Source organism: Micromonas pusilla (genome assembly GCF_000151265.4).
Source record: "Micromonas pusilla CCMP1545 genomic scaffold MICPUCscaffold_7, whole genome shotgun sequence".
In the NCBI taxonomy this organism is placed as follows: Eukaryota; Viridiplantae; Chlorophyta; class Mamiellophyceae; order Mamiellales; family Mamiellaceae; genus Micromonas; species Micromonas pusilla.
Genome location: NW_003315888.1, coordinates 1,095,307 through 1,109,663, shown reverse-complemented (window position 1 = coordinate 1,109,663; position 14,357 = coordinate 1,095,307). Strand labels below are relative to the sequence as shown.

Below are 14,357 nucleotides of genomic sequence, written 5' to 3'. Positions count from 1 at the left end.
GACGTCATTCGCTCTCGTGCGTATTGACATCGCTAGGGTAAAAACTGCTACGTAATTCATCGCTTCGACGACGCGTCGCTCCCGTCGGTTCGACCCGCGTTCTAAACGCGAGCGCACACCGGGTTCGCGGGGAGCGGCGCCGTCGAGAGGCGGATTAAATGCTACCTTCTCTTCTTAAGTTACCTCTTCTTCACCGTACCGTAGTTTTTTCGCGTACAGTAGCGTCGTAAACTCCTTCTCTTCCTCCTCATCACTCATCAGTCCACAGACGCGAGCAACGCGACGCCGCGCATGACCCACTTCGACGTCGGCTCCTGCGTCCTCACCGTGAACGTCGTGATGAAGTTGAGCCCCGTGCGCTTCTTCACCTTGTACGTCGGCGCCTCGAAGACATTCTTCGTCGGCTTATCCTTTTGCTGCACCCCCGTGACGTACAGTACGGGCAGCGGCGTGAACAGCTTCTTCGGCTCCGAGTCGACGAGGCAATTCATCTTCCCGTCCCAGCGGCACCCCTCGAGGAACAGCCCGTACACGTACACGCCCTCCTTCGGCTCGTCCTTGAGCTGTTCGATCTCTTTCGGCGGGTTGGTCACCTCCGACGTCATCACCACGTCGTCAAGCGCCCACTTATCCTTGGCGTGCAGCCGGTTCACCTCCTGCTTCATCGCGGTGAGGAACCCTTGCGGGTTGAAGAACCCGGTGAGCCAGTACCCTTTCGGGCGCCCGCGGTGGAGCCACCGGTCGAGTTGATCGTGCCTGCGGAGTAACCCTTGGAACCACGACCCGATCGTGGACGACTCCCATGACTTTTTGAGCCACGCGGAGGGGATGCTCGCGTTGAAAAGTTTGTCCAACGCCTCCACGAGGTCGCCCGCCAACGCGATCGTGCCCGCGATGGCCAGCCGCAAGTCTCTGAGCGTCTTCGTCGTGAGGTTTATTATGATGTTCAGGCGGTCGATCTCCTGGCGCAGGTGCACCGTCAGCGGCTGCGTCGGCCCGCCCGGGAGCTTTCGGAGGAGCTCCTTCGTGACCTCGGGTTGGAACTCGGACGGCACCTTGCCGAGCAAGTCTTCGCAGATGCCGTCGACGGTTTCCTCGGGCGACATCCCGCCGCCGCCGCCGCCAGCCTTGGGCATCGTGGAGACGACCGTGTCGATCATGCCCGCGACCGCGAGGGTGCGGAACGTCAGGTCCGCGTTCGGGTGCAGACCGAAAATCTCGGGGGATTCCTGCGACGGGAGGTCTTCGATCGCGGCGCGAAACTTGGCGATGTCCGTCTCGTCGGGGACGACGTACCCTTTGAACAGCTCGAGGCCCTTCTCCAGCGACCCCTTGTTGAAGTACTGCCCCGCGTACGTGTCCATGAGAAGCTCGTCGAACGGATCCGTGATTCTCCCGCCGTACTGAATCTGCGAGATCATGTACGTCACCGTCGGCCACGTCGGCGAGTTGAGCTTCTTGGCGTCCATCTCCATCGTGTGGTTCTGCAGAAACTGCACGCACGCGCTGAGGTCGGACTGGTTGAACTCGTACAAGATGTTCCACCCGATCGGGCCAAACTTCCTGCGCTCCTGGACGATCGAGTGCATGTAGCACATCACGAAGAGCATCTGCCGCCACTCGTACCGCCCGACGGCGTCGAGCATGTCCTGGTTGACCCACGCGTACGAGTTTCGCAACCCCGCGCGCATGCCAACCGGGGCTTCGTTCGTGAGCTTGATGGACATCTGCAACAGCCCGATGGGGATCTCCGGGTGCGGCTCCGCGGTGATCCAGAGGCGGAAGTCCTCGTGGAGTTCCTCCGCTTTCGTGAGGTACGTCTCGACTTCGGTGAGGTAGTTGAGACCGAGGTGGGTGTTTTGGAGCAACACCCACTGCCCCTCCAGCGTCGCCGTCGTCATCATCTTCCGCGCGACGATCTCCTGGCCTTGGCCCATGGAGACGCCCTCCATCTTGATCTTCTTCCGCTTCGCGAGCTCCTCGATGAGCTTCGTCGGGTCCGCGCCGGGCGACAGGATGCAAATCACGGGCACGAACGGCGTCGTCTCTTCCCACGTCTTCTCCATGGACAGAGGCACGGACTCGACGAACTGTTGGCCGATGGCGTCGGCGATGTACTCTTGCGCTGCGACCATCGTTCGGTCCTCTCGAAGCGCCTTGACGATCATCATCTTCTCAAACTTCGTGATTCGGTCCTGGAAGTCCGGAACGTCCGCTCCCTCCGGGGCTTCGAGATCGTACCACCGCCGCCACAGCCCGTCGCTGCGTTGGAACGACTCGAGAATGTCGGAAAAGCTCGGAAGCTTCGAGAGCGCGACGATGTCGAGCCAGCACCGGTCGGGGATCCAATCCTTCGGCTTTCTCGCGACGGACTTGATGTCGAGCGAGCCCCCACCCTTGAGGAACACGGACACGAGCTCCGCGCCGAGCTCGCCGGAGCTCACGAGAATCTTATTCGTCATCATCAGCGCGAACGTCAGCTTATGCCGCTCGAACAGCCCGCGTTGGATGTACAGGTAGATGCTGTACGTCATGTGCGAGATTATGTTCGCGATGCGCTTCGCCGGCATCTTCGCCTGCTCCGCGTTGTCGATGGCGAGCTCGTAGAGCTGGTTGAACTGCTTCAACGACGTCTGGTACATCACGTTGCACGTCGCGAACTCCGCGATGAGGAAGTAAATCAGCGTCGCGCGGTGCGCCACCGGGCGGTACTCCTCGCACGCCTCGGTGATTTTGATGTTCGTCTCCGACGCGGTGGCGAGCTTCTCGTTGACGTCCTGCGCCGTCTGCTTCGTGTTGTTGAGGACGTCGATGAGCTCGACGTCGTCCAACAGATTCCCCGTGGAGTTGGACAGGCGGAAGAGCAGATCGTCCTCGAGCTGTTTGATCTTCTTCTTGTACGACGTCACCTCCTCCACGAGCGCCTGCCGCTGTTCCTCGAGCTCGTGCTTCTCCTTCAGGATGAGCTTTCCCAGGAGCTGGTCTTCGAGGCCGACGGCGGTGACGGTGAAGTCGATGATCGTCACCTTCGCGCTCATCTCCGGAGAGTAGTGCGGGTTCGGAAGCCGCGTCGTGCAAAACAGGCTGAACGTCTCCGTGAAGTCGATCTCTTTGTCCATCTGGATGATGAGCGACTTGCCCTTTCGGACGACGCGTTTTTCGAGCACCGGATCCAGCATCGGGTCGAGCTCCTCCTCGATGTTCTCGATGAGCATCGGCTTGCCGTAACTCATCGCGTCCTCGAGGTGGTTCCTGAACTGCTTCTCGCCGAGGGACGTGACGCGCAGCATGTTCATCTCTTCTCTGGACTTGATCCACGCCGTGCCTTGGCCTTGCGGGTCCACGAGCACGGGGTACCGCGTCGCGCGCGTCACCATGATGCCGTTTTGAATGGACAGCTCGTCCGTGGGCAAGCCCTGGAGGTTCCACTCGCCGATCTCGGACTCGTCGACGAGGAACCTCGTCACGTCGAGGTTCTCCGTGACCGGGATGCCGCGCTCGACGCAGTCGCCGTAAAAGTCGCGGCTCAAGAGCAAATCGCGGAACTCCTTGTTGAACGGGCCGAGGTAGGACACGAACGACGACGCGAGCGCGCAGTCGCCCGTGAGTCGTTGGATTTGCAAGTCGAATTGCTTCGACTGCTCCGTCCAGCGCACCTCCTCCCCCGCGAGCGCGGAGATGAGCGTCGTCGCGGCTTCCATCTTCCTCTGGCACGCCGCGGCGTCGTCCTCGAGCGCTTGCTTCTGCGCCATCGCCGCGTCGAACTTGGCCTGCATCTCGTCGAGGTTCGCCTGCACTTTCGCGAGCTCGTCCTCCGCGGCTTGCTTCGCCTTCATCGCAACCTTGAGCTCCGCCTCCGCGGCTCTCAGCATGATGATCTTCGGGTCGACAACCTTCGCGACGAAGTGGTACGTCTTCATCGCCTCGCACCAGTTGCACAGACCCGCGACGGAGCCGGACGCCTTCTGCGCCATCTCGAAGTTGAAGTCCGGGGCTTGCAGGTACGGCTCGAGGAGCTCGCACGTCTCGTCGTTGATCTGCTCCTTCGGAAACGCCATCAGCTTGCCCAAAAACTGCGTGTCGCCCATCATCTTCATCGTGACGTCTTTGTAGTTGTCCGAGCCGTTGATGACCATCGCGCCCTTGACGTCGTGCCACGTCACCGGCGACGACATCGGGAACTGTCGCAGCACGAGCACCGCGTCGAAGATGCGCTTGACGACGTCGGGCGGGTTTTTCAGCGCCTTGAGCGCGCCGATGTCCTTCGCCGAGATTGAGTTCAACGCTTCCACCGCGGCGTCGAGCGCGGGCTTCGCCGCGGCCAAGTCGCGCTCGGCGTCCTCCTTCACGATGGAGATCTCGTCCGCTTTCGCGGAGACGCCCTCGACGATGACCGCGACGCGCGCCTTTTCCTTCTCCGCGATGGCGGTGGAGGCGGAGATTTCCTTGAGGAGATCCGCGGCGTCTTTTTGCGCGACGGCGAGGTCTTTGTTCTTCTGCGTGAGCTCAATCTGCATGTTCTTCACGTCCGCTTTCGCTTCGAACAGCTTGTTCAGACCGCTGTTGATCTTGTCCGCGAGCTGTTTGACCTCGTCGAGCTTCCGCTGATACAGCGCGCGGTAGCCGTCGATGAACGACAGGTACGATTTCGGCGTCACGTAGACGTTTCTGCGGAACTTTTCAAAGTACTCCTTGCACGCGCGCGTCACCGCGACGTGGACGAACCCCATGTGCTTCTGGAGCTCGTGCTTCGCCTTGTCGTCGCACGCCATCTGGAAGTCGCCGATGAACTTCGTGGACACCGCGATGAGCGCCTCTTGCGGCCAAGGGAGGAACCAGTCGATCGTGCAGCCGTTGATGAGACCCGGGAAGTTTCTCGCGCGCGTGGAAAACTTATCCCCGACGGGCGAGAAGCACAGGCACGTGTGCAGGTTATCCCGAACGCGTCCCATGAAGAACGCGTAGAGGTTCTCCATCGTGTCAATGATCGACGGCGCCTCGCGCTTCATCACCGCGCGCATATCGTTCAAGATCATGTCCATCTCGTCCTTGGGGAACAGCCCCGCCACCTCGCCAGTCATCAAAATCTGGTTGATAAACTCGAGAAAGCCTTCGTCCTTGATCTCCGCGTCGGTGAAGATGAAGCACACCTTTTGGCCCTTCAGACCGGCAACCTTGTACAGCGCCTTGAGGTCCTCGAACAGCGCTACCTGGTTGTACTGCTTGCTGATCGTGATCTGGAACGTGAACGCGCCGGAGATGTACGCCGCGAGCCGCGTGAGCGACTGCTTCCCGCTCCCTCCGACGCCCACGAGAAGCGCCGAGCCGCGATCCATCGCCAAGAGTCTCGCGATGCGCATCATGTGCAGCAGCGCGTCTTGGAACAGCACCAAATCGAGCTTGTACGTCTTCGAGGTTTCGTTGAAGAGCCGCATCTTCTCGTCCGCGACTATTTTCACCGCGTCCAACGAGATCGTCGACTCGTAGAAGGACGGGTTCGCGTCGATCGTCTCTCCGGTGTCTTCGTCGTAAATCGGCGGGCGTAAAAAGTCCACGAAATACACCCGCTCCTTTACCTGCTTCGTGATATCCGAGCTGAAGGTTTTCTTGATGATGCTCGTGATGAGCTCGTCCGTCCAGTTCTTGTCCTCGTACGTGGTGAGCTTATCGACGAACACGCGCTCGCACTCGTGCCGCCACGCGGCCACCAGGTACCCGTCCGGAGTGGTGACGTCGCCGCCGAACGGCGGGTGCTCCACGCCGAGCTTGAACCGGTCTCTCTCCGCGAGGATCAACCCTTGGAACACCTTCGAGAGCTCGCGCATGTTGAACAGGTAGTGAAACTTCGCGGGAGTGGGCAGCATCTTCGTCTGGACTTTATTCCACAGCTCGATCGTGATCGGGACGAGCTTGAGCGCGGCGTCGTGAAGGTCTTCGCCGCACGCGTCCGCCGCGAATCGCCCGGCGACGAGCTGCCCGAAGATGTTGTTGATCGCCGCGACGGACGGCAACGGCACGTTAAAGATGGCGAAGTGTCGCTTCAGGCGGTTCGGGATGTCGTTCTTGCCGCCGCCCGGGGTGTTCATCGCCGCGAGGTACTGGCAGTCGACGATCATCTTCATGTCTCCGATGGGCTTCTCCAACGAGTACATGCCGCCTTGCTCCAAGAGCTGCCGGACGATCTCGTTCGTGGTCTGGTCGCCCCAATCGTTCATCGCGGGCATGGAGATGTCGTCCACGAATACGAGGAGCTTCTTCCCGCCGGGCGGGCCGAACGTCCTGCCCTGGCGCTTCTCCACGGACGCCTCCACGGTGACTTGGAAAATTTCCGGCGTCGTGAGCGACGAAAACGTGATCGCCTTGGACGCCATCTCCTCCGGGTCGAACGAGTCCATGAACGACTGAATCGTCGTCGTCTTTGCGGTTCCCGGCCCGCCGACGAACAGCGAGCTCTTCCCGACGCTGGAGACCATCTTCAGCACGTACTCCAGACGCACGGAGTCGAGCGTGGGGATCACGAGAGACGCGAACTTCGGCGTCTCTTGCTCCACGGGGTAATGCCAATCCGGTACTCGGTCGGCCCAGTGGTTCCACTCCGCGTTCTCGTCGTCGACGTAGTACTCGAAAAACGTGTCTCTCTCCTCGTCGCGCCACGCCGGCGTGTTCCCGGCGCTCAGCTCCACGAGCTTCTTGTTGAACTTGGGTCGGTCTTCCAGCGGAAGCATCCCTCCGATCGCCCAGCACGTGCAGTAGATGAACAGCCGTTCGTAGTGGCCCTCGCTGAGCGACTCGCCGCCCGGCGCTGCGGCTCCGAGGACGGCTTTCAGCATCGTGAGCAACGTCGTCACGGAGCAAAAGTCTCGAGACACGTGCTCCCACGGGATCCCGCTCATGACGGGCTTGCACGTCATGGCGATCTCGTGCGTGAGCTCGTCGACGTACTTTTCGAAGAGCGGCGCGAGCGCCGCGGATTCCGTCGCCTTGCGCGTCGCTAGCCACGACGCGACGACGGGCTTCCACGTGAGCTCCGTCTCGGAGACGAAAATGATGCCGGCGCGTGAAACGGTCGCGGGGGATGCGTTGTTCAGGTTTTCCGGCTCGAACATCGCCTTCATCGTTCCGGACATCTGCACGCGGTCGCCGTTGGCGAGCGTCAGGACTTTGTTGTCGTCCAGCACCGTGTTCAAATTTTCGATCCAAATCGCGTCGACGGGGCCGTCGAGCACGATCCACGTGTTGTTCTTCTTCTCCTTCGCGGCCCGTCGCCACAGCACCGCGAAGACGCCCTCGGTCCAGTCCCCGGTCGCGGCGTCCATCCTTCCGAACATCTGCGGCGCGGTGATCGCCTTCGGGTTCATCCGCCAGATGTTGTGCTTGACCCCCGTCTCCGTGAGCGCCCCCGCGAGCGTCTCGCAAATCGCCGTCTTCCCCGCGCCCGTCGGGCCGACGACCATGATCCCGTGCCGCACGAGGTACGTCTCGTACAGCTGCACGCACTTGCTGAGCCACGTCGGGTGGAGCTGTAGACCGCGCTCGGTCGCGACTTTCGCCATCGCGGCTTCGATGTCCGGGAACGTGGCCTTGTCCGCTTTCACCCCCGGGAAGATGTCTCCGATGAGGGATAAGAAGAGCGTCACGTCCTCGGCGACAAACTTGGACATGTTCATGTCGCGCAACGATCGCATCGCGAGGAAAATTTCGGATTTCCCCGGGTTCTCGCGCTTCGACGCGCCCATCGTGCGCAACACGGATAAAATGTTCCTGAGACCGAAATCGTAGTGCGCCTGCTTCGAGAGCTGCTGCTCGCACAGGCCGTAGAGGACGAAAAACTTCTTCGCGAGAAACTCGTTCTGTTGGTACCCGCACGCGGCGAGCTTGACCTTCTTGATGATCTGTCGATCCGGCACCATCATCGTCACGCCGCGGAAGAGCGATTTAAGATTTTCGGGGAGCTCCTGGCGACCGGCGTAGCCCGGGTTCATCGTGATGAAGAACCCGACGCGAGGGTCGAGGGACACCTTCGCGCCGTCGGTGAAGATGAACTGCTTCTTGCGCTCGCGAATCGCCTGAAGGACGCAAAACACCTGCTGCGCGCACACGGATAAGACGTCGAGGTTGATGCGGTTGAACTCGTCGAAGCAACCCCAGAGACCCGATTGCGCCAACCCGCGGTAAATCTTCCCCATGCCCTTGTAATCCATCTGATCGGAGCAGTTGAAGACGACGACGAACTTCCCGAGCGTGTTCCCGAGATCCTTCGTCGTCTCCGTCTTTCCCGTCCCCGCGGGACCCGCGGGGGCGCCGCCGAGGAACATCCCGAGCGCCTGAGACAGCGTGACGTAGCAGATGTCCGTCAACGGCGTGATCACGAGGCGTTCCTTCACGCCGAGGTACTCGTACGAGTACTCGAAATCCACGTCGCAGATCGAGATGATCACCGTGTTCATCTCGTCGCGCCAGTAAAAACGGCACTGCTTCGCCCACTCGAAGTCAGCGATGTCGCGAACTTTTTTCTTCATGAGGTCCTCCGAGGTGTCTCGTTGATGCACGTGCACCGTGATCACCGTCTCGAGGTTCTTGCGTTCGTTCTTTCCGAGGTTCGAGCGCGTCGTGATGACGATCATCTCCTTCAGGAGGCCGTCTTGCTTCTTAAACGCTTTTTGCATGGCCGTCTTATCCTTCTTCGCGATGGAGAGCGCGCCCTGCATGTCCGAGGTCCAGAGGAACTGAATCCCCAGAAGCGAAATCTGCGCCGGGTGCCCGAAGATGAACGTCTCCAGATCCTGCTCGTGCACGGCCGAGTTGGCCATCTTGATGACGCCGCGAATCGAGCGCTGCATGCCGTCGACGAGCGACTGGAGCCACACCTCGATGTTCCCTTGCGCGATGACCGGCCGCGGTTCGAGGATGCCGTCGACGTTTTCGATGAATTTCACGCACTCGCCCTGCTGCGAAAACATCTCCAGCATCTTCGTCTTGTCCACCTTGTCGAACGTCACCTCGGTCAGGGAGTCGAACAGACCGGACTGGAAGTGCGGCGTCACCGACTGCGGGTCCGAACCCAGGGACAAAATCTCCAGCAACGTCGGGTCGGAGACGAAGTAAAAGCGCGGGAACTCGGCTCTCTTCGTGTCCAAAAACGCCGTGAGCGACTTTTGGCACAGCTCGAGCTGCTCCGTGAGAATCGGCAGCGTGTTCGTCATGAGATCGTTCACGTAGCACACCTCCACGACGTTCTGCGTCTCCACCGCGTTTTGAACCGCCTTGATGAACTGCTTGTCGATGTTCTGAAACCGCTTCGCCTCGAGCGGGAGCTGCTTCACGATGTCCCCGCCGCTGAACACCGCCTCCATGTACATCCACATGTTTTGCACGACGAGCCACATCTCGATGATCTCGCCCACGGTGGACAGCTTCGCGATCCACTCGTGGACTTCTTCCTTGAACGGCGCGGAGTACCGGTTCGTGGCCATGGACCCGAGCGCCATCTGCGAGTCTTCGAGCTTTTCGATGAGCTCCGCGGTGGGCGCGACGGCGAGGCACACCTCGCCTCGGTTCTTATACGGCTGAAACGCAAACGTCACCTCCGCCCAGTCGGCGTCGATCGACGCGAGCTTGGTCTCCACCTGCGCCTCCTTGACCGCGCCCGCGGTGAGCTCCTCCACCTCCTCCGCGACTTTTAGGAGACCGCAGCCGAGGAGGTCCGAGAGCTTGAACGTCTCCTCGCTCAGGTCCATCTTGACGCCGGTGAGCGTCATGAGCTCGTCCCAGTGCCGCGGCCGCACGTCCTTCGACCCGAGCGCCTGAAGCAGCGGAAGCATCTCGAGGAACTCGTCGATCTTCCTTCGGCAGTCCTCGTACGCTTGCCAGTCGCGGAGCGACTTGGGGAGTTTCCGGCACTGCGCCTGGAACTGCGTCACCTGTTCCGTCATCGCGTCCATGTCGGAGACAACTTCGGTCCACAGGATGTCCGCGTAGCCGTCGATCGTCGTGAGCACGGACGTGAAGAGGCCGTACAGGCGGTCGAGTAACGCCAACTCTTTTTCCGTTTTCTCTAGCTCCGGGTACTGCGTCACGGACAACCCGAACAGTTCCTCGCCGCTGCTGTAGTTGTCCCACTTGCGCTTGCGGACTTCGAACATCTGCGTGAATTTTTTGAGCCTCGCGACAGCCTCCATGGGCTCCAACCCGGGAACCGCCGGCCCGTTCGCGTCCCAGTCCGCGCGAAACTCGACCGCGTCGACGACGAACACCTTCACCTCCTTGATCAGCTCCCTCTTGAACCCAACCTGCATCCTGCCGAGGTTCTCCGTGACCTGCACCGCGAGCACTTTCATCTTGTTCCAACCGTAGCGGAGCTCGGACACCGTCTCCGTCTCTTCCTTCGGCACGACGACTTGGTAGCGCCCGAGCAGCGCGTAAATCTCCTCGATCGGGACCATGATGCTATCGATATCGCTCTCGCGGTCGCGGATCTCCTTCAGGACCCCCATCACCTTGCGAACGTCCTCGAGGTCCTCGATCTTGCGGTTCAGGTGAAGCGTCGTCTCTCGCATGTAGTCGTGGATCTGCTTCAGCTGCTGCTTCCCCTGCGAGTGCAGGTTCTTCGCGAACTGCTTCTTCCACGCCGCGGCTTCCGCTTTCAAGGAGTACTTCATCGGCTGCGTCTCGAGGCTCATCGCGCCGATGTTATGCACCGGCGCGATGAGTTGAATCTCGTCCTCGATCGCCATGTATTTTTTCAGCTCGTTCTCGAACGCCTCCAGACTCGGGCTCGTGTCCATGAACTTCTTGTACTCCGCCTGGAGGTCCTGCATGTACAAAAAGTCGAACCTTGAGAACGTCCCGATGTACTCCATCACCTGTGCCTTCGTGCCCTCGATGGACCCGGTGAGCAGGAGCACGGACTTTACAATCTCTTTATCCGACGCGATCCACTCGTGGAAGGTTCGCCCGTCGCTCTTTCCCGGCGCGCCGCCCCACATGTGAAGCGACTCGGAGATCTTCAGAACCTTCTTCGCGGTCGCGTTGATCGCGCCTTGGATGTCCTCCAGCGTCGGGTTCATCGAGACGTTCGGGATCGTGAGCTCGACGTCGACGTCGAAGAAGGGCCGTTCGACGAATAAGAAACCGCCGCTGCTTCGGCTTCCCAGCCGCTTCTTCATCGCCGCGAACGCCTTCCGCGTGGCCGCGAGAATCGCCTGATACATGAGCTTGGCGTAGTGCTCGGTGAAGTCTTGGACTTTCGCGGCGTCGAACTTTTGGTCGCCGTCGAGCGGGAACGACGCGATCAAATCGCACAGGTCCGCGCAGCCGCGTTCGATTTCGGAATTTTTCACGACGAGCGCCGCGGTTTGCTTCTTGACGTGTTTGCTCTGCCTCGACAAAAAGTCGTCAAAGGTGAACGACTCGTCCGATGGCAGCGTCACGAGCGGCAGCCGCGCCACCGCCTTCAAGTTGGCATCGATCCGGTTCTCGAGCATGTCGTTCACCTTGCCGATCATCAGCTCGAGATGCGCGAGGCCCTTGTGCACGCGGTGGAGGTAGCCATCTATGTTCATCGACGACCACGTCAGGACGTACATCCCCGGGTGCAGCTTCTTCTCGATGTCGTCGAGGTGAGACTTCATCAGCGGTTTCACCACCGGGACGATCAAGTCCATGACGCGGTCGTACTCTTTGAGCGCGTACGACAGCTGGTTGTAGTACTCCTTGAATTTCTCCTCCTGGAGCAGCACCATCTTCGCCGACTCCGGCACCTCTATCCCCATGCGCTGCAAATACCGCGTCTCGCGCATGAGCTGTATGATCTCCTTGTCGAAGTTCACGAGAAGGTCCCCGGTCTCCGGGTGCTTCACGATGAGCGTCGCTTGAAGCCCAGCCTTGCTGCTCTCGATCGATTTCACCCACGCTTGAAGCCAGAGCGTCTCGAACGCGACCAACGCCTTGGCGACGGTGTTATACGTCTTCACGGTGCGTTTGCTGTCCTTCATCTTCATGATCGTCTCGTTCGTCGCGAACTTTCGCATGGGCTCTTCGATCCTCCGCAGGAGCTGCCGGGACCACATGATGTCGCCCGCGACCGGCGGCGCGTTCCGCGGGAGCGTCGGCGAGTGCTTGGACTTTTCGTAAATCTTCTGCACCGCGTCTAAATCCTGCGCGTAATTTTTGAAGATGACCATGTACTTGTTGTCCAGATCCCGCCTCAGCGAATCCCTGTGAAGAATCTCCTGGAACTGCCGAAGCAAGTTCAGCGCGTGCTCCGTGGACGTGATGTTCTCGAAGCTCGCGTTTATGAAGTCCTGCAAGTTCGTCTCGAGCTCGTGGACGTGGACGTTGAACTCGAGGTAATCGCGATCGAACGCGTTCTTCGTGAAGTCCAAGAGGTCGTACGGCTTGCGCTTGAGCTCCTCGACGACCAGGAAGAACTTCTTGATCATGTCGCCCATGCCGTCGATGTGCGTGTTCGACGCCAACGCCGTGAACTGCATGATCGTGCTGTACAAGTCGAGGAGCTTGTTGCAGCGCTTGATGAAGAGCTCAAACTTGATGAAGATCCGCTCGTTGTCGAAATCAAACTGCCTCCCCTTCGGCTGCTGCGCGAGGCGCTCCTTCGACGCGGCGTACTCTTCCTTGTACCGCTTCTCCATCTTGACGCACAGGCGCATCTTGTCTAGGAGCGCGGGCCGGTTCTGGTTCCACAGGTTCCCGCCCTCGCCAACAAACTCGGAGCACCGCGTCACGAGCTGGTTGCTGATCTTCCGAAACAGCGTCGTCATCCGCTCCGGGGTGGCGTAGTACCTCGCCACCGTGTGCATCATCTTCACCGAGTTCAGCAACACCGGGAGTCCGTCCACGATGGCCTGCGGCGTCCCGACGTACAGAGGCTCGAGCGGCTTCTCCAGCGTCGTGAGATACTTCACGTTGTCCTTGCTCTCGTTCGCCGCGTCCGTCACCGCCATGTCGATGTCCTTCCACCTGCGGTGCGCCTTCGATCGCGCGGCGACGGCGACGCCGAGCACGGTCCTGCACTCCTTGCTCTTGAGCTGCTCCGTGATGGAGTTGAACTTGGCCATCCGCGAGCGCCAGTACTCGAGCTCCGTGTCCGGACCCGCGTCCGCGCTCTCTCTCCGCTCGGATTCGTTCTCCGACAGCAGCGCCTCCGTCTTCTCGCACCAGTCCTCCAGGACGTCCTCGAAGTGCCCCGCGATCGTGACGTCCGTCGCCGCGACCGCGAAGTCCGCGGGCTTGATGTCCACGTTCGGAACGATCGTCTTGTCCGGCTTCTTGAGCTCCACGCCCCCTTTGAGCGACGTCGCCGCCTCCGCGAGCGCCGCGCCAAACTTAGCCGCGCCGTGGACAAACTCCTGCGCGCCCTCCTCCGTGTTCTTCCCCCACACGCTGAGATGCTGCTTGGCGAGGACCGGGACGAAGAGGTTGCTCACGAGCGCGCGGAACGACGCGAGCGCGCCGCCGCGGACTTCGCCCGCCATGACGTCCTGCTCCACGGTTTTTTCCGTCACGCCCTTGGGGTTGACGCGAATGAAGTACAGCGCGTGCTCGCGCAGGGAGTCCACCTCGCCGGAGGTGAGGAAGAGCTTCTTCGGCGCGCCGGGCACGGGCGCGAACTCGCCGTCCGGCCCGGACGACGTCTCCGGGGTCTGATGGTAGAGGAGCAATTTCGGCGGTCCGTTCGCGTCGTAGAACGCCTTGACGTCCTCGTCGAACGGCGTCAGCGCCGCGCTCGCTTCCTCCGCGGTGAGCCCGAACGACTCCGCGACCTGATGGCGGCGGGGGGGGGATCGCGGGGGATGCGCGGGTCAGATCGTGGGGCGACGAGGGAGGAAGCGGCGTTCGATCGGGAGAGCGGATCGGTCGGCGACGCGCGCGACCGATCGATCATCGATCGCGCGCGACGGCGACGACGGGGCAGCGACGAGACGCATCGCGGGGTCGGCGCGCGCGCGAGTCGCGCGCGGGGGAGGGGAGGGGGATCCCGCATCGCGCGCGCGCCGCGGCGGCCTGGCGTCGAGGGGTCGTCGAGGGTTCGATCGCGCGCACCTTTCCGGCGATGTATATCATGCGCGGGTCCGCCATCGCGACCGCCCCTCTCGGGTCGAACGAATTCCCTCTCGCGCGCGCGCTCGCGGAAGAAGTTTCCCGATTAAGAGCGCGACGCCGGGTCGATCGCTCGCCCGGACTCGCGCGCGCTCGCCTCGCGCGACCTCTCTTCGCCGAACCAAACGCGCGCGCTCACTCCGAGCGCGCGACGGACGCGCGATCGAGCGGTCGGTTCGAATCCACCGTACCGCGTCGACGCGCTCTGCCCTCGCGCGCGCGCCGTCGACCCTTTCCGT

At 61.3% G+C, this 14,357-nt stretch overlaps 1 protein-coding gene across 1 annotated transcript; it reads right to left on the bottom strand.

Moving 5' to 3' along the window:
• ODA-DHCG (flagellar outer dynein arm heavy chain gamma) lies at positions 1–14,097 on the bottom strand (the record flags this gene model as incomplete). The annotated part of the gene is made up of 2 exons (XM_003059880.1): positions 1–13,712; positions 14,065–14,097. 2 exons carry the CDS (start codon positions 14,095–14,097, stop codon positions 258–260), a joined length of 13,488 nt encoding a protein of 4,495 aa, XP_003059926.1. The 3' UTR covers positions 1–257.
• Positions 14,098–14,357: the final 260 nt, after the last annotated feature.